The sequence below is a fragment of the Pan troglodytes genome, chromosome 2, assembly GCF_028858775.2.
Source record: "Pan troglodytes isolate AG18354 chromosome 2, NHGRI_mPanTro3-v2.0_pri, whole genome shotgun sequence".
NCBI classification, from domain to species: Eukaryota; Metazoa; Chordata; class Mammalia; order Primates; family Hominidae; genus Pan; species Pan troglodytes.
This window is the reverse complement of record NC_086015.1, coordinates 16,517,526-16,542,717: the sequence shown is the minus strand read 5'-3', so window position 1 is coordinate 16,542,717 and position 25,192 is coordinate 16,517,526. Positions and strand designations below refer to the sequence as shown.

The 25,192-nt window shown below is 43.0% G+C and overlaps 1 protein-coding gene and 1 non-coding gene across 23 annotated transcripts in view; both read right to left on the bottom strand.

Annotated features, from left to right (window-relative positions):
* TSEN2 (tRNA splicing endonuclease subunit 2) overlaps positions 1 to 25,192 on the bottom strand; it is a 52,992-nt gene that overhangs the window by 3,842 nt on the left and 23,958 nt on the right. For 7 of the 22 annotated variants that reach the window (XM_009444818.3, XM_009444816.3, XM_009444817.3 and 4 more), the window contains 6 exon segments: positions 18,976 to 19,026; positions 16,447 to 16,585; positions 6,872 to 6,908; positions 5,923 to 6,034; positions 4,133 to 4,222; positions 2,476 to 3,131 (listed from right to left, as the gene is read on the bottom strand). In XM_009444818.3, the coding sequence (XP_009443093.1) occupies positions 3,072 to 3,131; positions 4,133 to 4,222; positions 5,923 to 6,034; positions 6,872 to 6,908; positions 16,447 to 16,585; positions 18,976 to 19,026 (489 nt within the window). In that variant the 3' untranslated portion in view covers positions 2,476 to 3,071. 22 annotated transcript variants of the gene reach the window in all.
* On the bottom strand, positions 20,828 to 20,929 carry LOC112208783 (U6 spliceosomal RNA). Its single transcript, XR_002943347.1, has one exon. It is a non-coding gene; the product is annotated as a U6 spliceosomal RNA (small nuclear RNA).

Genomic DNA, 25,192 nt, shown 5'->3' with positions numbered 1-25,192 from the left:
TTTGGGAGGCCGAGGCGGGCAGATTACCTAAGGTCAGGAGTTCGAGACCAGTCTGGCCAACATGGCGAAACCGTCTCTACTAAAAATACAAAAATTAGCCAGGCATGGTGGCGGGCACTTGTAATCCCAGCTACTTGGGAGGCTGAGACAGGAGAATCGCTTGAACTCAGGAGGTGGAGGTTGCAGTGAGCCAAGATCTCACCACTGCACTCCAGCCTGGGCAACAAGAGCAAAACTCCGTCTCACACACACACAACGTTAGAAAGAACATTTGCCTTTGAAATACTGTTTATGAAAATATAAAGACTCTAAAAAATTTAAATGACAGAAACCTTTCACTTAAAAGAGATCATACTTGCAATAAAAATATTGCCTCCTAGTTTAACCATTTTACAAATATGACTTTTACATCATGTAAAAGGCATCCCTATATTTCACAAAATTAGATAGACTCAAATTTTCCAGTTTTAAGATCAACTTTAGAAATGGGCCTCGGTTATAGTGTTAGGGGAGTTAACATTCATGGGATGATTATTCAAGTCTGTAATGAGATTTTAAAAATTCAATTCAGTTAGTAAAATCATACATGGGAGGTGGGTGGTGGGGAGGAGAGAAAATTTGTTTCTTTTTAATCCAAGTACTTCTCCACAAGGGTGAAAATAAGAACCACATTCAAGTAAATAGAATTTTTTTTCTTAAAAAAAGAGAAAGCAAATATGTTGTAACAATAAAGGTAAAATGATTAAGACAAATTTTTAAAAATTATCAATTTAAAGTTGTCAATAAGTAACAATGAAACTTCAGGGTTTTTTTGTTTTTGTTTTTGTTTTTTAATGGAGTCTCACTCTGCCCCCAGGCTGGAGTGCAGTGGGGTGATCTCGGCTCTCTGCAACCTCCACCTCCCAGATTCAAGTGATTCTCCTGCCTCAGCCTAAGAAGCTGGGATTACAGGCGCCACCACCACACCCAGCTAATCTTCTTTTTTTTTTTTTTTTTTGAGACAGAGTCTCGCTCTGTCGCCCAGGCTGGAGTGCAGTGGCGCGATCTCGGCTCACTGCAAACTCCACCTCCTGGGTTCATGCCATTCTCCTGCCTCAGCCTCCCGAGTAGCTGGGACTACAGGCCCTGCCACCATGCCTGGCTAGTTTTTTTGTATTTTTTAGTAGAGACGGGGTTTCACCGTGTTAGCCAGGATGGTCTCGATCTCCTGACCTCGTGATCCACCCACCTCGGCCTCCCAAAGCGCTGGGATTACAGTGCTTTTTGGGCTCTCCTTTACCCACACGACCACACGATTAGGTAAACATCATTAGCGCCACATGCTAGAAATAAGAAAATTGAGGTTATCAAGGGCAAGTAAACTGCCCAAGGCACACCACCACAGGGAAGCAGAGCTGAGATCTGAAGCATTCCTTTCTGGAAGGTTCATTTCACTACCCAGTTTTCAGAATTCTCTCTGGGGAATTAAAAGCCAAGTAACACACACTGCACCAAGGTTCTTACCCTTGGATCCATAGGTGGTCGTCATGGAATCTTTCTGACACTGTTTGCAAAATCACAGGCATAACCAGTAAGTAAGGGGGCTTCGGGCTGCACCCCACCCCTGAGGTAGAGGACTGTGTGGGAGCACAAAGCTGGCCCTGCCCGATGTGGTGGGTGGCCTTGTTAACCACCACCACCACCACCAAACAGGGCTCTATTTCTGACTGCATGCAATTTTTAGGATAGCGCCATTTCAGCTGAGATAGTGATCTCAGGTCCAGTCCTCCACGTGCATGACTGGTAGTGATGCACACCTGCCAACATCTCTGAGCTTCAAACACCCCTCTGTGGGTCCCTCCTCCTGAATTCATAAGGCTGCTGCAGGGATAAATACACAGGCATCTGGCACATCTCAACTCCCACTCTCCAAATGTTTGCTATCATGGTTTGCAAAATATTTTACCCCATATTGGCTATCCAAATTAAATATAACAAACATGTAAGGGTTTGCAGCAATATCATTCAAGTAGTGTCTGGACCCGTTAAGAGGATACAGCTCAGGCTACCACCTTAGCCTAAGTATTCTACCACCAAAGAGCAAGTATTCCCCCTTCCCATTTCCCCACCACCCACTTTTTTTTTTTTTTTTTTGAGACAGGACTTTGCTCTATTGCTCAGGCTGGATTGCAGTGGCACGATCTCCGCCCACTGCAACCTCTTCCTCCTGGGCTCAAGCGATCCTCCTACCTTAGTCTCCTGAGCAGCTGGAATTACAGGCATGTGCTACAATGCTTGGATAATTTTTGTTAGTAGAGATGAGGTTTCACCATGTTGCCCAAGCTGGTCTCCAACTCCTGGGCTCAAGCGATCCATGCGCCTTGGCCTCCCAAGGCCTCCCAAGTGCTGGGATTACAGGTATGGGCCACCATGCCCAGCCACCCATCTCCCTCCTCTTGCCACCAGATGCCCTGAGGCAACTTAAGTCTTCATGACTTTCTCACCAATTACAAAAAGGCTTTATTATATTTTGCCAAATGTTAATTGCTTTCATTATGTCTCCAAACATTATTTCACCACTCATTTTTATAACAAGTGCAGTGAAGATATGCTTATCGAATATTGTACAATACTGTTGTGTTCTGTAACACTCTTTCGGGAACAGCTTAGATGTAGGTAACAAGAGATGCCTGCGTATGAAAGTGCTTCATAAACTGTACTGTATAAATGTAAACTACTACCATTTTCAGGTAAAATCAGAGAATAAATGTCTCTTGTTGGAAGTGTCCTCTCAGGACTCATCTAGTCCAATCTCCCCAGTGAGTGGATGAGGGAACAGACTGACGCCAGAGGCAGGAGGCTCTGGATTGGAGAGTTAGAGGCCAACGCAAGTATAGAATCTGCAGTCCTGGCACAGGGATCTTTCTCCTCCCTTGTGTAATTTATCTTTAAAAACACTGATAGTTTTCTGGTGCTGGGAGCACCATGCCCTTTAAAACTTATGAATTAATGGACGATTACAACAAAAAGAACTTTTTACCTAGCCCTCAATAAATAGTTGTTGGTGAAATTAGAAATTTGAGGTTGAATTGTTAAAGATCGTCTTGGTCACTCCTCTCTCGTGAAGAAACCCATCGACTCAGAATCACCTCCTGCAACCAATAAAAAAAAAGACCATTTCTTAAAACAGAAATGTAAGACCATTCTGACACCACAGCTGACACCACAGCTACATTTCACAAAGGGCGGTCTATATAATGATGATACTGTTCCCACCTTTAGAACAGAAACATCTGGAGAAAATGAATGTAACAATATAAACCTTACAAGCATATAGTATCTACTTTCACCAGGCAAAGATTTTAACAGCTAAGCTTGCCTCTGCTGTGGTATTCTACTAGCACATTTCAGAAACAGGTGGGCGGGATGAAAGCTAGCATTTTACATTAGAGCTAGGTCTGTGATGGCATTGCTGTAACTGGGCCAGCTACTGAGAAGGGAGAAATGAGGTTGATGAGCATTTTATGAAAAACTAGCCTAGTGGAGATAAGTGGGACCAACTGAAGGGAAGACGTGCTGGGGCCCTGGAGACCAACCAGCAGGTCTGCAGGGGGCAGGGTGGTGTGAAAAGAAGACAGGACGACAACAAAGACATACTGGATGTTGGGAGGAGCCAATGGCAACGTTAAGGCTCTACACACAGAGGGAGGGAATGCAGAAACACGGACACACACTAGACAACTCGGCCAGACCAGAGAGAAACAAGCCAAGATGACAGGAGGCGCCTTGGTTCAATACAGAAGCCCAGAAGCAGGAACAAGTCAACAGGGACACCTCTGGTCTCTGGGAATGAGACCTGTGAGAAGTCCTGGCCTGGCCAGGGGGTCACAGGCCATCTGTAAGAGAGCAGTTTCAGCTGAGTGATGGGGACATCACAGGTAATAAAGTGGGGAATTAAGGAATAGAGGAAGTCAGCATAGATTTCGTGTCCAATGGGTTCAATGGGGAAAAGGTGAGAGACTTAAGAGCCTGCCTGAGAAGGCTCTGTTACCAAGGCAAAACTGTATTCATGTATTTTCTTGGGACCACATGTTCCAGATACACTATGATTCACAGAATCTTTGGGATGACATGAATTTCTGAGTTTACCCACCTGAACTTTAATCCTTTTCATACATTCTGGTGACTCCATTTCCTTGTCAGTCATAGTAGAGGGTTTAATCAAATAGCACAGCATAAGTTCCTATTGAGAAATGAAAAACCACTTCTGTATCCTACAAAATAATAGTACAAATTTGGGTGCATCAGCAGGAAATGCAGGTGGTCTCCAGTCCCTCTCACTGTGCACTCCAAGTGGAAACTCACAGAGCACATCAGTTTCCTCCTGGGGAAACCATAACTGGGATTTACGTTCTGACTAAGTACCTGCCGTTTAGTAATCACTGAACATGGCAACAGATATAAGCAGATACATTGATTATAAACACAGCATTAAGAATACTAAATATAGTAAGTCCTCAAATGTCCTTGATAGGTTCTTGGACACGGACTTTAAGTGAAATGATGTTGATACGGTTTGGCTGTGCCCCCACCCAAATCTCATCTTGAATTGTAGTTCCCACAATCCCCACGTGTCATGGAGGGACCTCGTGGGAGGTGATTAGATTATGGGGGACGGTCCCCATGCTGTTCTTGTGACAGTGAGTTCTCATGAGATGTGATGGTTTTATAAGGGGCTTCCTCCTTCACTCATCCTCTCATTCTTGCTCCTGCCACCCTCTGAAGAGGTGCCTTCCACCATGATTGTAAGTTTCCTGAGGCCTCCCCAGCCACATGGAACTGTGAGTCAATTAAACCTCTTTTCATTATAAATTACCCAGTCTCAAGTATTTCTTTCTAGCAGCATGAGAACGGACTAATACAGATGTACAGCAGGTCTTCAAATAAACTTCAACATTATTTTCTTGAAATGATGAGAAGAAAAAACGGTTTTGTTATACGACATTAAAGTTGCAGTTTCCAAGAACATATCAATAATGTTAAGTGAGGACATATTAAGTATATGCTACAAGTCCCCTAAAATGAGCATAAAAATTCTAGAAACAGTATAGGCTCCCTAATTTTCTATAGGACCAAGCTAAAGCCTAGGCAACCTAACCTGCTCTAAAGGGCAGTCATCTCTAGCCCTGCAAGACCCTCTGGCCTCAGCCCCACCTCACCTCCAGCAGCATGAGGATGAAATTAGAGGGTATCTACAATTTGTTTTCAGCCAGCAAATCACTGAGTAATGAGAACACACACAGCTTTCTTTCTTGATAGTCCTTGTGTAAGCTGAGTCCCTCCTATCTCTGATGGCAACACGAAGGATATAGTGAAACAAAAGCCAGGGAGCCAGAGAGCTGTGGGTTTGGATCCCGAGTCTGCACATGAGCTGTGTGATCTTGGATTAGACACTCAACGGCTCCAACCGTGGTTTCTCATCCTCAGGATGAGGATAACAACAGGGTGGGAAAGTGCTTAGCAACAAATATCAAGTCCCTTCCTCTCTAAGAGATCTGCAAACTTTCAATGTTTTGACTCCTTTGTGAATATGTGTATGAGTGATGTTAAATTGCAGTATAAAACAAGTCACATAGCAACGATACCCCTGGGAAGAGAAGCAATGCCTACCCAGATCAGATCACCACGGGACACTCCAAAGCTCCGTCATTGGAACTCAGCAGCAGCTGGGAGGGAGGGGACAATAAAATGTAACATGAGGGGAGGACAACTTCTAGCGCAATAAGGGAAGGGTACGAATGACCCCAAATCTTCCAGCATGTCACTGGCAGGAATGTTATGAAGTTTCTACAACTAACTTTTTTGATTCTACTACATTTAAGAAAAAAAAAAAAACTGAACCATCTCAGTGACACTCCAGTGGCAAAGCTGATGTTGTGTTACCTTAGAGACATTAACGGAAACTCTGCTCAAGGCAGCCAGGGACTTCCAACTGAGAGGCCTGCGGAGAGAGCCTTCAAAATGGTCATCGACTAGCTCGATAATGACAGAATAACTGGAAAATACAGAAAAAGCATGTTAAAAGTAATCATGAAATAAATCTGTTTAAAAAGAGTATTTGTCCTACCAAGAACAAATATACAGAAAATGAAATTTACATCATCTGATTCTAAATTCCCCTAAATTGCTATTGAGAAAATATTAATGAAAAATTCATACTTTAAGTTACAAACTTTCAGGCTGATTCCAACACTTACTTACAGGAAAAAACAAATACTTTTCCCAATGCGAAAGCTGTAAATTCACACAGCTGTTTAGACACTAATACTAACTGATGTTTTTTTTTTTTTTGAGACGGAGTCTCGCTCTATCACCCACGCTGGAGTGCAGTGGTGCGATCTCGCCTCACTGCAACCTCCGCCTCCCAGGTTCAAGCAATTCTCTGCCTCAGCCTCCTGAGTAGCTGAGATTACAGGCGCCTGCCACCATGCCCAGCTAATTTTTTTGGATTTTTAGTAGAGATGGGGTTTCACTATCTTGGCCAGGTTGGTCTTGAACTCCTGACCTCATGATCCACCCACCTTGGCCTCCCAAAGTGCTGGGATTACAGGCGTGAGCCACCGCGCCCGGCCTAAGTGATGTTAAAATGAACAATTACGGCACAGATTAACTCAGTGTTTAACACTAGAACATATATTATCATAAACTATGCATCATCCTATATATAGTATAATGACATTAGTGTGTAAGGAGGCATGAACATATAGCATCTATTCGTATCAGGCCAGGAAGAACATGACTTTTGTTCCTATGGCACCAAAAAGTTAAATTAGAGGCCAGAAATTCCTTGTGTCCCTTTAACCCATTAGTTTATTTAAAAATCACTCCAAACCTTGCATGGTAAAATGGAGGGCCTTTCCGATATAGCACTGCAAAGAAGAAAGAAAAAAAAGAAGTATAACCACTCAAAATAATGAGAGAGGAGTAAGACTCAACAAAAAGCTTGCTTTATTAACTTTTCTTCTCCAAAAGGAAGCAAATACTCAATAATCTATATGTAGACAGATCATCTGCAATATGCCTGTGGTCTATTTTTTCAGACAGGGTCTTGCTCTGTCACTCAGGCTGGAGTGCAGTGGCATGACCATGGCTCACTGCAGACTTGCCCTCTTGGGCTCAAGGAATCCTCCACACTCAGCCTCCTGAGTTGCCAGGACTACAGGCGTGCACCACCACACGCAGCTAATTTAAAATTTTCTTTTAGCGACAGCATCCCACTATGTTGCCTAGGCTGGTCTTAAATTCCAGGGCTTGAGTGATCCTCCTGCCTCAGCCTCCTAAAGTGGGGGTTTACAGGTGTGAGCCACCACACCCAGCCACCATCATCTATTTTTAAAATCCAAACTATTTTTTTCCTGAAACAAAGTACAATTAGTAAAGAAATCTGTTGCCAAGACCCTAACACCTCGTTTCACCCTACAAATAAACTCCAAAGTCAAAGTACAGGCAATCTTGCCTTGCCTCTTGTCTTACACTCTCCAGAGTGAGTGTGAATCATACTGAGAGGTGTAAAATTCATAGAATGTGGATCAATATTTTGTTATTGATTTCAGATCAACGTAATGCAAAGTGTCTGACTCACTACTCTGGCCAGCTACTGTGACAGGGGTTGGTAAAAGAAGAGGAATAAGACTCATGCCTATTTTTAAGAAATTCAAAGTCAAGTGATAGAAGTCATAACCATACATGCCATTCAAGTATCAGTTTGCTCCACTACTGAGGACCTGAAGAAGATGGGGGAATTCAGTCTGTGGAGGTCGAGAGCTACTCAGTGAAGGAGCCTGGGGCCAGGGACTCTGACACAGACTCTGGAATCTGGCAGGGAACCCTTCAGAGGCACATGGTCTGTGGCAGGGACTGGCTAACTGTTCACCAAATCCAGTTATTTCTCCCCCAGGTGCATGGCCAGACCACAGCTCTCAGTCTCCCGTACAGTTAGGTATGGAAGGTGACCTTGGAAGCTGTGTGCTGAAGACCAGGAGCCACCAGGAAGCAGTTACTAAAGCATCTTTTGGAGTTGATTGGGCCGCCAATCAGAGACAGCCGTGTTGGATTTCACATGAACAAAAATGAACTCTTATTGTTAAGCCCCTGAGACTTCGGGTTTATATGCAACTACAGCTATGGGAATTGCCGTAACGACACAATTACATCTGTAAGCTGTTAGCTGTCCTCTGTGCTAAAACCAGCACAGAAAAGTTCAAGGAAAAGTTTTGTTTCCCTTGAGGAATGGATAGAATTTTCCTTTTTGGACACATCAATCCTGTAACTAATCATGTTTCTTTTTGGCTCAGGAAGCTCAGAGCCAAATTTGTAGCATGACTTTAGTAACCATATAGGGCCCCAAGGACGACACAGTAACCCTTCACTTAGTCTTGTTTTGCGTCTGTATTTTCCATGGTCACATTTCCTTTCTGTATTTCCTATTTAAGTTGTATTTAAAGTACTCGACAAGTCAGCTCAAATTCACTGAGGCACAAATGTAAGTAAATATCCAAACATGCAATTTTCAACTTTTTGAGATGGAGTGTACTGGAAAGAAACCATGTACTGGAACAAAAGTGAACTTGGGAGTTTTGTTCCCTGCCCAATCTTTGCCTCTTCAAGTTGTGTGCCTTTAGGCAAGTTATTAACTTCCCTGAGCCTCCGTTTCCAAAATCCTAAAATGAAGACATCACGGGAAATTGAGATCTTTTCTAGTCCTCAAATGCCATTACCTGTAATCAAACACACATCTTTAATCCAATATGCAACTGGAGCATCACAGAGCTTGAAAGTAGCTCACACCCACAAGGCAAGTAATTTCTGATGATGGGCTCCGACACAGCACAGCTTAGTTTAAGCAAGAACACTGGCAGCAGATGGACCCAAGGTCAAGTCAGCAGTGCCAAGACCATGGGACAACTCTTTATGTCAATTTCCTTATAAAAATGGGGATTATGGTGAAGGCAGAAGTATTAGCACGGTGTATGGCATACAGTAAGCATCACAAAGTTACCTATGCTAGTAACAATTACAGTCTGTGTGGCTTAATGATGAGGATACGTTCTAAGATATGAGTCCTTAGGCAATTTCGTTGTTGTGTAAACATGGTAGAGCGTACTTACACAAAACCTAGATGGTACAGCCCACCACACACATAGGCTATGTGATATCACTTATTGCTCCCAGGCTACAAACCTGTTCAGCACGTGACTGTGCTGAATCTGTAGACAATTATAACACAATGGTTAAATATCTGTGTATCTAAACATAGAAATGGTACAGTAAAAATACGATATAAAAGAGAAAACCCGTATACCTGTATAGGGGACTTATGAATGCAGCCTGCAGGTCTGGAAGTTGCTCTGGGTGAGTGAGTCGTGAGTGAATGCGAAGTTCTAGGACAGTACTGTGTGCTACTGTACTCTTTATAAACACTTTTTTTCTGTCTTTAGATTTTTTTATACACATATATATATATAGAGACATGGTCTACCTATGTTGCCCAGGCTGGTCTTGAACTCCTGGGCTCAAAGGATCCTCTCGCCTTGTCCTCCCAAAGTGCTGGGATTACAGGTGTGAGCCGCCATGCCTGGTCTCTTTCTTCAATAATAAATTAACCTGGCTGGGTGCGGGTTAACATACAATGAACCATGATGGATATGACCATGGTCCCATAAGATTATAACGGAGCTGAAAAATCCCTATCACCTAATGACATCGTAGCCATCGTGCTGTCATAGTGCAACGGATTATTCGCATGTTTGTGGTAATGCTGGTGTGAACAAACCACTGGGCGTGGTGGCTCACACCTGTAATCCCAGCACTTTGGGAGGCTAAGGTGGGTGGATCACTTGAGGCCAGGAGTTCGAGACCAGCCTGGCCAGCATGGTGAAACCCCATCTCTGCTAAAAATACAAAATAATAAAAAAAAATTAGCTGTGGTAATGCATGCCTGTAGTCCCACCTACTTAGGAGGCTGACGTGGGAGGATCATTTTAACTTAGGAGGTTGAGGATGCAGTGAGCTGAGATTGTGCCACTGCACTCCACCCTCGGAGATAGAGTGAGACCTTGTCTCAAAAACTACATGAATAAATAAAAGTAAAAATAAGGTCTGAAAGAACAGGGAGTATAAAAGGAAAACTCTTTCTTACAGAAGAATGCTAGACAGAGGTGTGGAATGAATGACAAAATCAGAAAATGATTAGTGCAATAATTAAATCAGACAACTATTATAATTATTAGATTATACTTACGGTATCTACTTATGGTATCACTTATGGTACTTATGGTATCACTACTTATGGTATCACTCCACAAATGACTTGTTTTTTACAAAAGAAAAACTGTAATTATATGACAGACATTGACAATGGCCACCATCAAACTTAGCATCACCACAGCAGGAAAACCTGACTTCATGCACTTCCTGACACACTCCAATAAGCACACACATCACCTATGTGTGCTAAGAGAACTCGAGCTTGAGTCTGATCATCAGGAACAATCAGACATACGGAGAATGGGGAACATCCTGTAAGACTTCGAAAAAAGTCAACATCATGACAAACGAAACAAGAAGGTAGAGTGACCATGTCAGATTAAAAGAGGCCAGGCACGGTGGCTCATGTCTGTAATCCCAGCACTTCGGGAGGTCAAGATGGGTGGATCACCTGAGGCCAGGAGTTTGAGACCAGCCTGGCAAACATGGTGAAATCCTGTCTCTACTAAAAATACAAATGTTAGCTCAAGCACGGTGGCAAGCACCTGTAATCCCAGCTACTTAGGAGGCTGAGGCAGGAGAATCACTTGAATGTGGGAGGCAGAGGTTGCAGTGAGCTGAGATCGCGCCACTGCACTCCAGCCTGAGCAACAGAGCGACACTCTGTTTCAAGAAAAAAAAAAAAAAAAAAAGAGACCAAAGAGATTGCAGTAGGTTTAATGGCAGCTCCCAGAAAGATACGTTCATGTCCTAATCCCTGACTTGTGAATGTGACCTGGAATGTGGAATGTGACTTGGAAAAAGAGTCTTTGCCGATGTAACTAAGTTTAGAATTTTGAGATGAGATCATCCTGAATTAGCTGGATGGCCCCTAAATCTAATGTCAAGTGTCCTTACAAGAGAAAGGGGATTTGACACAGACAGACAAGGTAGAGACTGGAGGGATGCAGTAACCAGCCACAAAACGCCTGGGGCCACAAGAATCTGGAAGAGACAAGGAATGGATTCTCTCCCAGAGCCTTTGGAGGGAGCCTGGCCCTGATGACACCTTGATGTTAGACTTCTGGCCCCTAGAACTGTGACAGAATGAATCTTTGTTGCTTTTAAGCCACCCAATTTGTGGTAATTTCTTATGAGCCCTAGGAAACTAAAAGGTAGATATAATAATCAAATGTGATTGTAACAAGAAAATCAAAGACAGGGGCCTGCATGGTGGCTCACGCCTGTAATCCTACACTTTGGGAAGCCAGGCAGGAGGATGGCTTGAGCCCAGGAGTTTGAGCCCAGCTTGGGCAACATAGAAAGACCCCATCTCTATAAAAATTACAACCAAAATAGCCACAAAAGACATTACAAGGACAACTGGAAAAATTGAAGTATAGACTGGATATTTGGATGATATTAAGTAATTCTAATTTTTCTCAGGCATTATATGGTATGTAGGAGAATGTCCCTAATCTTTGGAGGTACACATGAAAAATACTTACGGATTAATATGGATTATGTACGTAAACGTGAAGAATATTAACAAAAATATATCAAAAGTTTGACTAGAAAAACAAGCAAGGAGGTGGCTTAGAAATGAATCAAAGGCCCGGATGCCACGGCTCACGCCTGTAATTCCAGCACTTTGGGAGGCCGAGGCAGGCAGATCACTTGAGGTCAGGAGTTCAAAACAAGCCAGGTCAACATGGCAAAACCCCGTCTCTACTAAAAATACAAAAATTAGCTGGGTGTGGTGGTGTGCGCCTGTAATCCCAGCTACTTGGGAGGCTGAGGCAGGAGAATGGTTTGAACCTGGGAGGCAGAGGTTGTAGTGAGCCGAGATCAAGATCGTGCCACTGCACTCCAGCCAAGGCAACAAAGTGAGACTTTGTCTCAAAAAAAAGAAAAAAAAAAAAAAGAATCAAAGAGGAAGATGAGGAGAAGACACATCTTCTTGTTCTGTGACAAACAGAGAGCTGCTCTGTTGACCTCCATTCACGGACAGAACTGTTAGTCTCTGGGCTGGACGTCACGACAGGTCATGGTTTCTTCTGGGTCTGGAAATTCTATAACTCTGCTAGCTTTCAATGGCTCCCACCATTCCATTTCTGTGCTGGGACTTCTAATTGGCAGAAAGCTCAGAAATCATACTTATCAGTCAATGCAAATCCCTAACTAGGGTTGGCTGGGAAGGAGGCTTAGGAGTAACCAGACCTTTGGGTCACACCAAATCAAATCAAACCATAACTGTGTACATAAGACAATATAAATCCTGCGTTAGTTTTTGGCTTCTTGGCAGGCAACATGACTTAGGTATGGTAGGAAGATAGGGAGGACAGACCCACAGAGCCCTAATCTGTGTACTTAACGAGCTGTTAAGTACTCCAGCAATTTACCTAACCCTTCTAAACCTCAAACTCCTCTGCTACAAAAGGAAGCTACTACTACAGACCTCACAGGAGTGTGAAGATTAAATGAAACAACAGAAGAAAACACCAAGGCAAGGTGCCTGGCTGGCCCTAGGAACTGGCAGCCAGGGGAGCTGCTGAGTGGGGAGTGTAAGGAAAGGCTCCCTCTTGGCTTCTGGCCTGGCTTCCCCAGTAGGCAAATAAGGTCAACTAGGTTGGCAGCTGCACTTGATTTGAGAACCGTATCACCTCTTCCAAATACTGCTCCTGGAATGAAATTTGATTGACAAGATTTATTCAAGGGAAAAGTTTTCCTGATAAGGTGTGAATTTCACAATGGTCTTGTATTAGGAGTCACTACCTCTCTAAGGAAAAACAATTGTTAAGAGTTTAGCCTATGTTGGCAGTTCTAGGCTTCATGTGACTAGGTCATTGGCCTTTGAAATTAAAATAATATCGTTAAAAAGCAGCAGGAACTGTGCAGCCATGCCTGAAGATGAGGTAGAGTTTAGGAAGCCACTCCTCATATCCCAGACTAGCACTGCTCAAGAACCTTTGCTTATGCAGAGAATGTGAAGACACTTTTAACACTGATGCTGGCCCAGTCTGACTCTGTGTGTGAGTCAGAGACCTGGTCCCACATTAATTGTACATCTGTTTCTAGATGATATGTCCCAGTGAGGGCAAAGGCCTCCAGGGGAGTTGTAAACTGAGTAGTTTATCTTTTCTGTTTTCAAAATTCTATTTATCTGTCCATCCATCTATCCATCTGTCCAACCATCCTTATAAGGCAGAATATCTTTAAATTAAGGAAGCTTCCCCTATGCATCATCCAAAGTATAACTTGATCATTAAAGTTGCAGACAAAAGGGCCACAGTATGAGATTAAGAACATTAATAAAATGAACAATTATAACAATATACTATAATGAAAGTTATGGGAATCTCATCTCTCAAAATATCTTAATTTTTATTTTTTATTATTATTTTTTGAGACAGTCTCACTCTGTTGCCTAGGCTGGAGTGCAGTAGCGCAATCTCGGCTCACTGCAAGCTCCGCCTCCTGGGTTCACGCCATTCTCCTGCCTCAGCCTCCTGAGTAGCTGGGACTACTGGCACCCGCCACCACGCCTGGCTAATTTTTTGTATTTTTAGTAGAGATGGGGTTTCATCGTGTTAGCCAGGATGGTCTCGATCTCCTGACCTCGTGATCAGCCCGCCTCAGCCTCCCAAAGTGTTGGGATTACAGGCGTGAGCCACTGCGCCCAGCCTATTTTTATTTTTTTTTTAAGAGACTCTTACTCTCTTGTGCAGGCTGGAGTGCAGTGGTGTGATCTTGGCTCACTGCAACCTCTGCCTCCCAAGTTCAAGAGATTCTCGTGCCTTAGCCTCCCAAGTAGCTCAGATTACAGGCATGCACCACCACACCCGGCTAATTTCTGTATTTGTGCTAGACACAGGGTTTCACCACGTTGGCAAGGCTGGTCTCAAACTCCTGACCTCAGGTGACCCACCTGCCTCGGCCTCCCAAAGTGCTGAGAATCCAGGCCTGAGCCACTGTGCCCAGCAGATATCTGAATCTTTTTGACTACAGTTGACCTTGGGTAGCCTTGACTCTGCTTCTTCTTACAGTGCTTATCTGTTGCAGAAACTACGTCATGTAGTTATTTGCTTGTGTGTCTTCCCCATCCCCCTAGAATGTAAACTCCATGAAGGCAGCTCTGTTTGTCCTGTTCACTTCTGTATTCTTGATGCCTCAAACAGTACCTGGCCCACAGCAGACCTTTAGTCATTATCTGCTGAATGAGGAACTCACCTACTCCAGACCCTCACTTTAAGATTGGGGGATGCAGTGGAATACTATGCAGCCACAAAAATGGACAAGATCGTGTCTTTTGTGAGAACATGGATGGAGCTAGAGGCTGTTATCCTTAGCAAACTAACACAGGAACAGACAACCAAATACCACATATTCTTACTTGTAAGTGGGAATTAAATGAAGAGAACTTATGAACACAAAGAAGGGAACAACAGACACTGGGGTCTACCTGAGGGTGAAGAGAGGGAGGAGGGAGAGGATCAGAAAAAATAACTACTGGGTACTAGGCTTAGTACCTGGGTGATCAAATAATCTGTACAACAAACCCCTGTCACATGAATTTACCCATATAACAAACCTGCACATGTACCCTTGAACCTAAAATTTTTTTTTTTTTGAGGTGGAGTCTCTCTCTGTCACCCAGGCTGGAGTGTAGTGGCGTGATCTCAGCTCACTACAACCTCTGCCTCCCGGGATCAAGCAATTTTCCTGCCTCAGCCTCCCAAATAGCTGGGATTACAAGTGTCTGCTACCACGCCCAGCTACTTTTTGTATTTTTAGTAGAAACGGGGTTTCACCATGTTGGTCAGGCTGGTCTCAAACTCCTGACCTCAAGTGATCTGCCCGCCTCGGCCTCCCAAAGTGCTGGGATTACAGGCGTGAGCCACCGCACCTGGCCCTAAATTTAAAGTTAAAAAAATTAAATAAATAAAATATTGATTTAATTAAAAAGAAAAGATCAAGGGAGGCAGTACTGTCAGACATTTCTAAAAGCGTGGGCTTCAGAATTCAAAGTGCAGCTTTGCAAGTTACTGGCCCTGGAAACTATTATGGGCAATGACCTACTTTTTCTAAACTGTAGTCTCCCTATCAGAAAATGAAGACAATACGGCCGGGCATGGTGGCTCACACCTATAATCCCAGCACTTTGGGAAGCTGAAGTGGGCAGATGACGAGCTCAGGAGATCGAGACCATCCTGGCTGGCATGGGGAAACCTTGTCTGTACTAAAAATACAAAAAATTAGCCGGGTGTGATGGCGGGCACCTGTATTCCCAGCTACTCGGGAGGCTGAGGCAGGAGAACGGCGTGAACCCATGAGGTGGAGGTTGCAGTGAGCCGAGATTGCGCCACTGGCACTCCAGCCTGGGCAACAGGGCGAGACTCCGTCTCAAAAAAAAAAAAAAGACAGTAAGAGTCTCCACTGCATAGGACTGCTATAAGGATTAAACAAGATGATGAATGTAAAATACTTAGTAAAACGCTTGGCACATGGCAAGTGCTCAATGATGGCTGTGGCGATTATTACAATTATATGATTGTTCTCACTTGGCAGATGAGGCCACTGAGGCCCGGGGATAACGGACTCTCCCAAATTACCCGATCTCATGGCTAGAGACGTGGGGGCGGGTGCTATAGAATGCTTTTTCTTTTTTTTTTCTTTTGAGACGGAGTCTTGCCCTGTCGTCCAGGTGGGGTGCAATGGCGCGATCTCGGCTCACTGCAAGCTCTGCCTCCCGGGTTCACGCCATTCTCCTGCCTCAGCCTCCCGAGTAGCTGGGACTACAGACACCCGCCACCACGCCCAGCTAATTTTTTATATTTTTTAGTAGAGAAGGGGTTTCACTTTGTTAGTCAGGATGGTCTCAATCTCCTGACTTCGTGATCCACCCACCTTGGCCTCCCAAAGTGCTGGGATTACATGCGTAAGCCACGGCGCTTAGCCAGAACGCTTTTCTAAGATTATAGAGCAAACAAGAGGGAAAGCCTGAACTGGCGTTGCAAGCTTCTACTCCTAGGCCTTCTCCCTAGACTGCCTTTTCTCTTTTTGCACTTACCCTTAACCCAATCCAAATATCCAATAATCTTATCTAAACCCAAAGGACACCTTCTTAGAAAACATCATCAACAGCACACAAGATCAATTTGATGTTCTAGGGTGAATCTGATAAACTCTATTCTCACACACACCACGCCAAGAATTACTTACATAAATCTGTCCCGTACTTGAGTCCCACTTTGGGCACCCAGCCCTTGCTTCGAAAGTAATGGTAGGCCATGTAGGTGGTTCTGAACGTGGGCTGAACTACAGTGAAAGCTTTCCAGAGCTTCACTATCGTTAAAGGCTCCTAAAGTTATTTACAAAAAAACAAAAAGCATTACTATGTATGCATTCACTCTCCGTTCAGCCAGGGCATCAACATCTATACTAAGTGTGGAGCTGAAGCAGCGAAGAAAATGCAGTTCCCCCAGCAGAGCAATTTATTTATTTTATTTTTGAGACAGAGTCTCGCTCTGTCACCCAGGCTGGAGTGCAGTGGCGTGATCTCGGTTCACTCCCAGCAGAGCAATTTAGCAAGAAGGTCTGGCCCTGCACTGTCCAGTGGGGCAGCTGCCAGCCATACATAGCTAGTCTGAACTGAGAGTGGCTCTAAGTGTAAAATATACACTGACTTCCTACTCAGTATGAAAAAAAAAAAAGGGAGAATATAAACTATTTCAATATCTTTGAATAAGTTGGGTTAAATAAACTGTGTAATACTGTATTAAAATACCACCTGCTTTTTAAAAAATGTTTTTAATGTGGTTACCAGAAAATCTGAAATTATACACATGGCTCCCATCTGAGGCTCTCACTGTCCTTCTATTGCACAGCACTGCTCCAGAGGACTTAGAAAAGGCAGCATTTGAGCATGAGAAGTAGTGAGGGAAAGGGACTGGAGGGGGTGGTGGTGGGCTGGGAAGGACATTCCAGGCAGAGGAACCAGTGCATGCAGGGGGCTCACTGTAACAAGCCCACCAAGGCTGGAGCACAGTTCGTGACAACATTTCACAGATCCTTAGTGAGTGGCTACTCTATGTCAGCTCATGTTCAGAAGAACAAAAAACACTTTTATAGTAAAACTTAAAAACAAACAAACAAACCTCCATTTAGTGTTTGAAACTAGAGAATTTGTTATCTGATGGCACAAACTAATAATTAACTGCTTAAAAGACAATTTTGTTTTTAATGTGGGAGTCAAAGAGAATGAGAATGGTTTGGTCTAGAGGATATTCTGATGTATCATTACCAAAAATACAATGACAACAAAATAACTAGGTAAGTTTGGAAAATTTTTGCTTTATTTCAGTAGTTACTGAAACAATCAAGTCTTCAGCTGATTTAAGGCTCAGTCACTCAGTGAGACTGGCTCAGTTTGTCCCAGCCTAAGATTATAATACAATAGGCTAGAGTTGTTTTTTTTTTGCAGTTGTTCCTAATGCAAAAATTCCATACCTGTGTGACCTTGTGACCCCACTGTGAGTAACAAGCAACAGCCTCATAGAGAAGGCTGAATTTCCAACACAGCCCAGTGTTGTTCAGATGTTGAGGCTTTTATGTCACAGCTGTAACGTTCTGACACATTTCAGCTAAGGCCCGCGAGAGGAAGCAGGGTGGGGCTAAGAATTGCCACCATTTGGGAAAATGAGCCATTTGTCAGGCAGACATTGCTTCCAAACGGCTGGAATACCCATGAACGGTATTTATGCAATCAGAATTTGATGACTGATTAAATTATGTGCTCCCAAAAGCCAAACAGAATATACCTTATCTGCTCCATTTACTGTTCTGTTTACTTTTCTCTTTTAAATTTTATTTGAATTATTTTACAATTATCTCCCTTCCAAAGGCAGCAGGCAACAACAGCACAAAGTCATGGGCTTTGGAGTTACTTGGACATAGGTTCGAATATTTATTCTAACCAGACTAGCTGTGTGACTTTGGGTACATTATTTATTTTCTCTGAGCCTCAGTTACCTTATCTGCAAATTCTTTTTTTTTTTTTTTTTTTTTGAGACAGAGTCTCGCTCTATCGCCCAGGCTGGAGAGCAGTGGCGCTATCTCGGCTCATTGCAACCTCCACCTCCCAGGTTCATGCCATTCTCCTGCCTCAGCCTTTTGATTAGCTGGAACTACAGGCGCATGCCAACATGCCCGGCTAATTTTTTGTATTTTTTTAGTAGAGACAGGGTTTCACCATGTTAGCCAGGATAGCCAGGATGCTCTCGATCTCCTGACCTTGTGATCTGCCCGCCTCGGCCCCCCAGTGTGCCGGGATTACAGGCGTGAGCCACCTTATCTGCAAATTCTAACCAGGTGGAGATAAGGACTGGAAATATTGCATGAAAAGTACCTAAAATATAGCTTTTACCATAGTAGGTGCCAAATACGGGTAACTTTTATTTTTGTTAATTTTTAATACTGTTCTGACACAGATTTCCTAATCATTATCCAGTATAAGATACTGTACTTCTCCTAGTTTTGAGGAATGAAATGCAATCTAAAAGGGTCAAAGATGCCTTTTGCTCGAACAGTCCCACCTCAGGACCCAAATCCAAAACTTTAGAGAAAAATTCAATTCCTATTTTATTCAGTAAGAGTAGAAACATTTGTATTAATGCAATATAGAAATTAGTACAACCTGCTTTTAACAACAGGGAAATTTTAAGTGGGTTGTATGTAAACAGAGCATCTTACCTTCTCATAGTAAATACTTAAACATCCCAGAGCATAGACCAAGAAGAAGGCCTGAAAATACAGCAAGCAGAAAATGCTCATTACAAATAGTTCCACATTCTTGTGAAACTATTTTACAGACTGATCTCTTTTCACCTCAAATACAAATGCTCTTAAGTCATCATCAAAAAGGTCACACATATATATATATATATATATATATATGTATGTATGTATGTATTTTGTTTGTTTGTTTTTGAAACGGAGTCTCGCTCTGTCGCCCAGGCTGGAGTGCGGTGGCGCATCTCCGCTCACTGCAAGCTCTGCCTCCTGGGTTCACACCGTTCTTCTGCCTCAGCCTCCCGAGTAGCTGGGACTACAGGCGCCCGCCGCCACGCCCGGCTAATTTTTTTGTATTTTTTTCAGTAGAGACGGGTTTCACAGTGTTAGCCAGGATGGTCTCGATCTCCTGACCTCATGATCCACCTGCCTCGGCCTCCCAAAGTGCTGGGATTACAGGTGTGAGCCACCACACCTGGCCAAAAGTCACATATTTTTAATATAAATGGTTCATTCAAATGTCTTAGATTTTTTAAAAAATCTAAGAAAATACAAATGTTACAAACTGGCTTAAATCAATAAAAATAAAAGATTTTTATGAATGTTTCCATATTTATTCCCTAAAAAACCTATATAACTGAAGAATGATGTTAACAGCTATAGCAATAGAAACTGTTGCTCATTGGAGTTTCTCCCTGTAAAATTAAATAACCATATTTAAATTGAGAAAAATATATAAACAAAAAAAAAGGTGTGAAAAGTGTGGGGCAGTGCTGATTTTGCTTACCTGATAAAATACTAGTTTCCCAGTCATCTTTGGTGAAGTGATTTTCTAGAACCCTATGTTTGCACTGACCTCACATAATGATATCTTTTACTGTGTGGGGGGAGGCTGTAGGAATGGCAAAGAAAATTGGCTCCAGTTGAATATAGTCACACTTAAATGGAAATGAAAATGGCTTTCTGTTAAAGTAATACACTGCCAAACACTGACACCACCCAAAGAGCCATGTGTTGTTGGCTTTGCCTGTCCAGGGCGCTTAGGGTCTACAGATACCACTGAAGGGATTCCCATGAGATTGGTGCAGAGCAGGTAGTGACCAAATGGTAGCCAGTGGTAAAATGGGGTCACATTTCTTTTTAAATATGAAGGTGAAAAATTAGATTGATAACCAAACATCAAATATTCTGCTTCGGCTCTCACTGCTGCTTCCAGCAGACACAGACGAGGAGGGCCCCTCTCGTGCAGTGTGGGAGCAGAAACATAATCCCCTCCCTGTCATAAGCTTTGAGGCTTGTGTGCAGCAACAAGGCACTGACAAACTGCTCACTCAGCTTCTTTCCTCACTGTCCTTCCACCCCACCACTAACCCGGCATACACAGAACAAAAGACAGCACAAGTAATATAGGTGGAAGGACTTCCAAGCAGTGAATACCCTGTCATTCTCTGCCTGGCTATCTGATGACATCTGTCTTCATAGCAGCAGTTCTCAAAGGGTGGTCTGGGGATCCTGGGATCCCCAAGACCCTTGCAGGAGGTCTCAAGATCAAAACCACTTCATAATAATAACGTGGTGTTATCTGCCTCATTTGTGCTCTCTCCAGTGACTATAAGACGTGTGATGGCCCAAGACTGAATCAAGAAGCAGATGCAAGAATCTAGCTGACTTTCAGGAAATTAGACCTTAAAGCGACTTGCAAAAATGAAAAATGAAGCCTCTTCTAAATTTTTTGTTTTGGAAAATATAGTTATTTTTCATAAAAAACTTACATTAAAGTATTTATGTCAAGGTATGGGTTGTTGTTGTTGTTTTTAATATGGAAGGCTTCACAAACTTGTGTCATCCGTGGGCAGGGGTCATACTAATCTCTGCATTGTTCCAATTTTAGTATACGTGCTGTTGAAGACATCACTATTATTATTTTAAAATGTGTTAAACTGATACTCAACATTTTTGTTTTAATTTATAATTTGATAAACACTGACAGATACGAGGGACCACTACTTTAGTTTTACCCAAATCCTAATCTAGAGCATTTCTGGAGATGAAGGTGGTCACCTTCTTTTCCACTTTTTCCTATCGCCTTCTTGGTCCCAGTCTGTGGGTGGCTCCTTCCTGCCTTCTGTGACACCCTCCCTGTTCTGAGCCCTCTACAGTCCACTCTCCATAGCATCCAGATTCATCTTCTTGGCACATGAAAATCTGGTCGTTCCCCTAATTAAAACTTTCCAAAGAGATTTCACTGCCCTTAGAATAAAGTCCAAACTGCTTGCCACCAGCTCCAGGTCCCTGCATGATCTTACCACTGCTCTTTCCAGCTGTCCTGGCTGCACTTCTGTCCCCTGAAGACACTAAGCTCATTCAGGCCTTTGCCTCTGTAATCACTACTCCTACTATCTGGCATGTTCTGCTCCAGACTCAAAGGTCACTTCTTGGAGAGGTCTTCCCTGGCCACCAAGTCTAAGTAACCCCCATCCTGATCATCTCCAGAGCACTTACTTTTGTCTGAAAATCTTCCTCTTACATGTGTTCCTCCGACTAGAATGTAAACTCTGGCAGAACAGAAACTGCCTGCTGTTCCCTTGGCCTAGAAGGGGGTCTAGCACATGTTGGGTGTTCAATGCTTGTGTTGAAAGACAAAAAAGACAGGTCCCCAGTCCTGCCCTTGGCTTAGGCCCCAACAGCCAGAGCCACCCTACAGCAGGTCTCTGCACCTCACTCAGCTCATCTCTTCTCAGTGTGAACATTGCGTTCCATTTCTTTCACAGCTGTTGACAGCCCTGCCAAGTGGCCCACAATCTTATTTTGACCTTTTCTCTTTCCATCACTCACTACTTATTAATACAGAATACCGCTGTTTTTCAGATGGACTACCAGCCAAAAGGTACAATGGAAAAGATAAAGTTGTTTCCTTAAATGGCTGAGTCCCTTGCATTTTACCACAATTTGCACTTCTTGGTTCAGAACAGTGTAACACAAAGACTGAAGTTTGAGATCTGACAGACCTGAGCTCAAATTGTCATTGTTAGCTAGGGCCTTGGAAGTATCACTTAAATTCTCCATGCCTCATCTATACAATGGGGATAATAATGCTTTCTTAGCTAAATATTTAATAAGATCATATCGTACAAAGATTTAATAAGCTATGAAAAGCACCTAAAAGCTCAATTAATTTTAGTTTTCCTCCTTTCTGGAACTCCTGACCTCAGGTGATCTGCCCGCCTCGGCCTCCCAAAGTACTGAGATTACAGGCATGACCCACCGCGGCTGGCCTTAGTTTTCTTCCCTTTCTAATAACTGGATAGCACAGCCTGGAAAAAAAAGTTCAATCCCATCCTTGCCTAATAAGAGATTCTTTCTTGATATCTGCTAAAATGTAAGTTCTTCAAAAACTGATGTGTTTTCATTATCAGCAAGCATACATTTCCCCAAGAGTGAATGAAACCAATATCTCATTTTTATTGGCCTAAAATGGTGACTGGCTTTGATCATCTATGCAAAATGCGACTAGGCACTTACTACAGATGGAGGGGATCTTAATTCAACTGAGTTGGTTTTATTTAAAATTAAATTCTCAGTAGACTGGAGAGGTCTGTAGAGGTTGACAATCACATCCCCTGCAATCTCATTAGTAAGTTTTACTTTCGCAGTACTAATAAGATGGAAGGATAAGTTTAATGATAGTTTTTAACATCATACCGCTAAATGTAGTTAGGGCCCTCAAGTGTTGTAATGGAAAAATAGATCTCAATAACAGATCCCTATGAAACAATGGAATACATTAGCTAAGTGGCATGGCAATCTAATTATCCCTGAAATGAATACTCGCACAGACTGAACATTAAATCATCACCATGACCGGTTCACAAAAAGTATGGGTTAAAATGCCACTGGCTAAAAGCAGAGGTAAGGAAGATGTTGCATGTGGAATATGCCATGTGGCATGTGTGAATACAGTTGCAGGTGCCTAACCAGGAAAAAAGTGTATTCTACTAATGTGATCTAGTCACTGTGTGTGTGAAAGACCTAGTCACTGTGTAATACTTCCACCATTTAAGTAAAAGATCTATTTTGTGATCATTATCAACAATTTAGAGACAGAGTATGTATCTGCTACGAGGCAGAGAATAAAGGCAGGAACCAAACAAGCACCTATTACATGTGCCAGGAACTGTGCTGGTCCTTGTGTATACATCACTGAATGTCATTAGCTGTTATATCAATTCAAGCAAAAATAAAGCACAATTTCCAAGAAGTGTTTTTTCTTGTGAGTGCTAGCCCTCCCTCAGCACACACATGTCTTTCTCCAAACTGCCCATAAAACACATTGCATTGAAGTCCATTTTAAATTTACAGAAAATATATTCATTTAAAAATATCTGCCATTTTGTGAACTAAAGCTATGTCTTCACTCCACCCAGGGAAGTTGGCTAGCTTGAAGAGGGATGCGGACACAATGAGGAATATACATTGCTAAGTGTCTTCCAGGGCAGAGACCTCACACATATCACACTACATTCAATCTTCACTATCTTCCTCTGAAGGAGAACGTTACATCTGAGGAAACTGAGGAATGCCAAGAACACTGTCTATTGTGTGTTACACTGCATGCTGCAAATATTGTCTTCCCATTTCATCTTTTGCCTGTAATTTTGCCTTTGTCTGTAACATAGAGTTTTAAATTTCTAGGTAATGAAATCTATATATTATGGCCTCTTAGAAGAACTTATCCATATCTCAAAAATATATAAAACCTAGGCAGGGTGGCTCACACCTGTAATCCCAGCACTTTGGGAGGCCGAGGCGGGCGGATCACGAGGTCAGGAGATCGAGACCATCCTGGCTAACACGGTGAAACCCCGTCTCTACTAAAAATACAAAAAATTAGCCGGGCGTGGTAGCGGGCGCCTGTAGTCCCAGCTACTCGGGAGGCTGAGGCAGGAGAATGGCGTGAACCCGGGAGGCGGAGCTTGCAGTGAGCCGAGATCGCGCCACTGCACTCCAGCCTGGGCGACAGAGCGAGACTCCGTCTCAAAACAAAAAAAAAAAAACAAAAAAAAAAAACAAAAAAAAAAACCGTTAAAGCTCCTTAACCTTCAAAAGTTGACTGCCTGGCAGGGTGTGGTGGCTCATGACTATAATCCCAGCATTTTGGGAGGCCAAGACGGGCAGATCACTTGAGGCCAGGAGTTAGAGAGCAGCCTGACCAACATGGCGAAACTCCATCTCTACTAAAAATACAAAAATTAGCTGGGTGTGATGGTGCATGCCTGTAGTTCCAGCTACCAGGAGGCTGAGGTGGGAGGATCACTTGAACCCGGGAGGCAGACGTTGCAGTGTGCTGAGATCACGCCATTGCACTGCAGCCTAGGTGACAGAGCGAGACCCTGTCTCAAAAAAAAAAAAACCAAAAAAAAAAAAACCCAAAAAAAACCCCCCAAAGTTGACAGCCCTAACTTTATGACAGCATTATGCAACTGCTTTTACTTTACAGTGAAATCAACTTTCATTTAAAAAAAAATTTGCTCCCCCAAATCAATCTATTTCTCACTGGATCTTGCTAATTAAAAAGCATTTGATTAAAAAATTAGCCAGACATGGTGTGGCATGCACCTGTAATTCTAGGTACTCAGGAGGCTAAGGTGGTGGGATACCTTGAGCTCAGGAGTATGAGGCTTCAGTGAGCTACGATGGTGCCACTGCACTCCAGCCTGGGCAACAGAGAGAAACCCTGTCTCTAAAAAATATAAGAATAAAAAATTTGAAGAGCAAAGCATTTGAGTGTTTGCGTGTGTGCGTGTCCACTGAAGGATGCAGAAGATGGATGGAGACAGAACTCTTCAGAAATAACTACTCAGAAATAACTGAGGTAAATACAGTTTATAGCTCTTCAATTACTCTATGAAAATTTCCAAATCACTGTTCTGAATGAGTCAAGGCAAAGGCATGAAAACACCCCTACAAGGCTGCATGTCCATATCTGTGGTAGGTTGCAGACCAAAAGCTTCCCATGTCAGTGCTGAGCAGACTTCTAAGTCAGCTGTGTATCACCACTCTGAGTCCCTTAAGAGAGCTGTTGTGAATCACCACAGCAGGGGTGAGACCCCATTCTGCCTGTGTTCCTGACTAACATTCACAGAAACACTCAGCGGGTACATGCAGTGCACCACACATA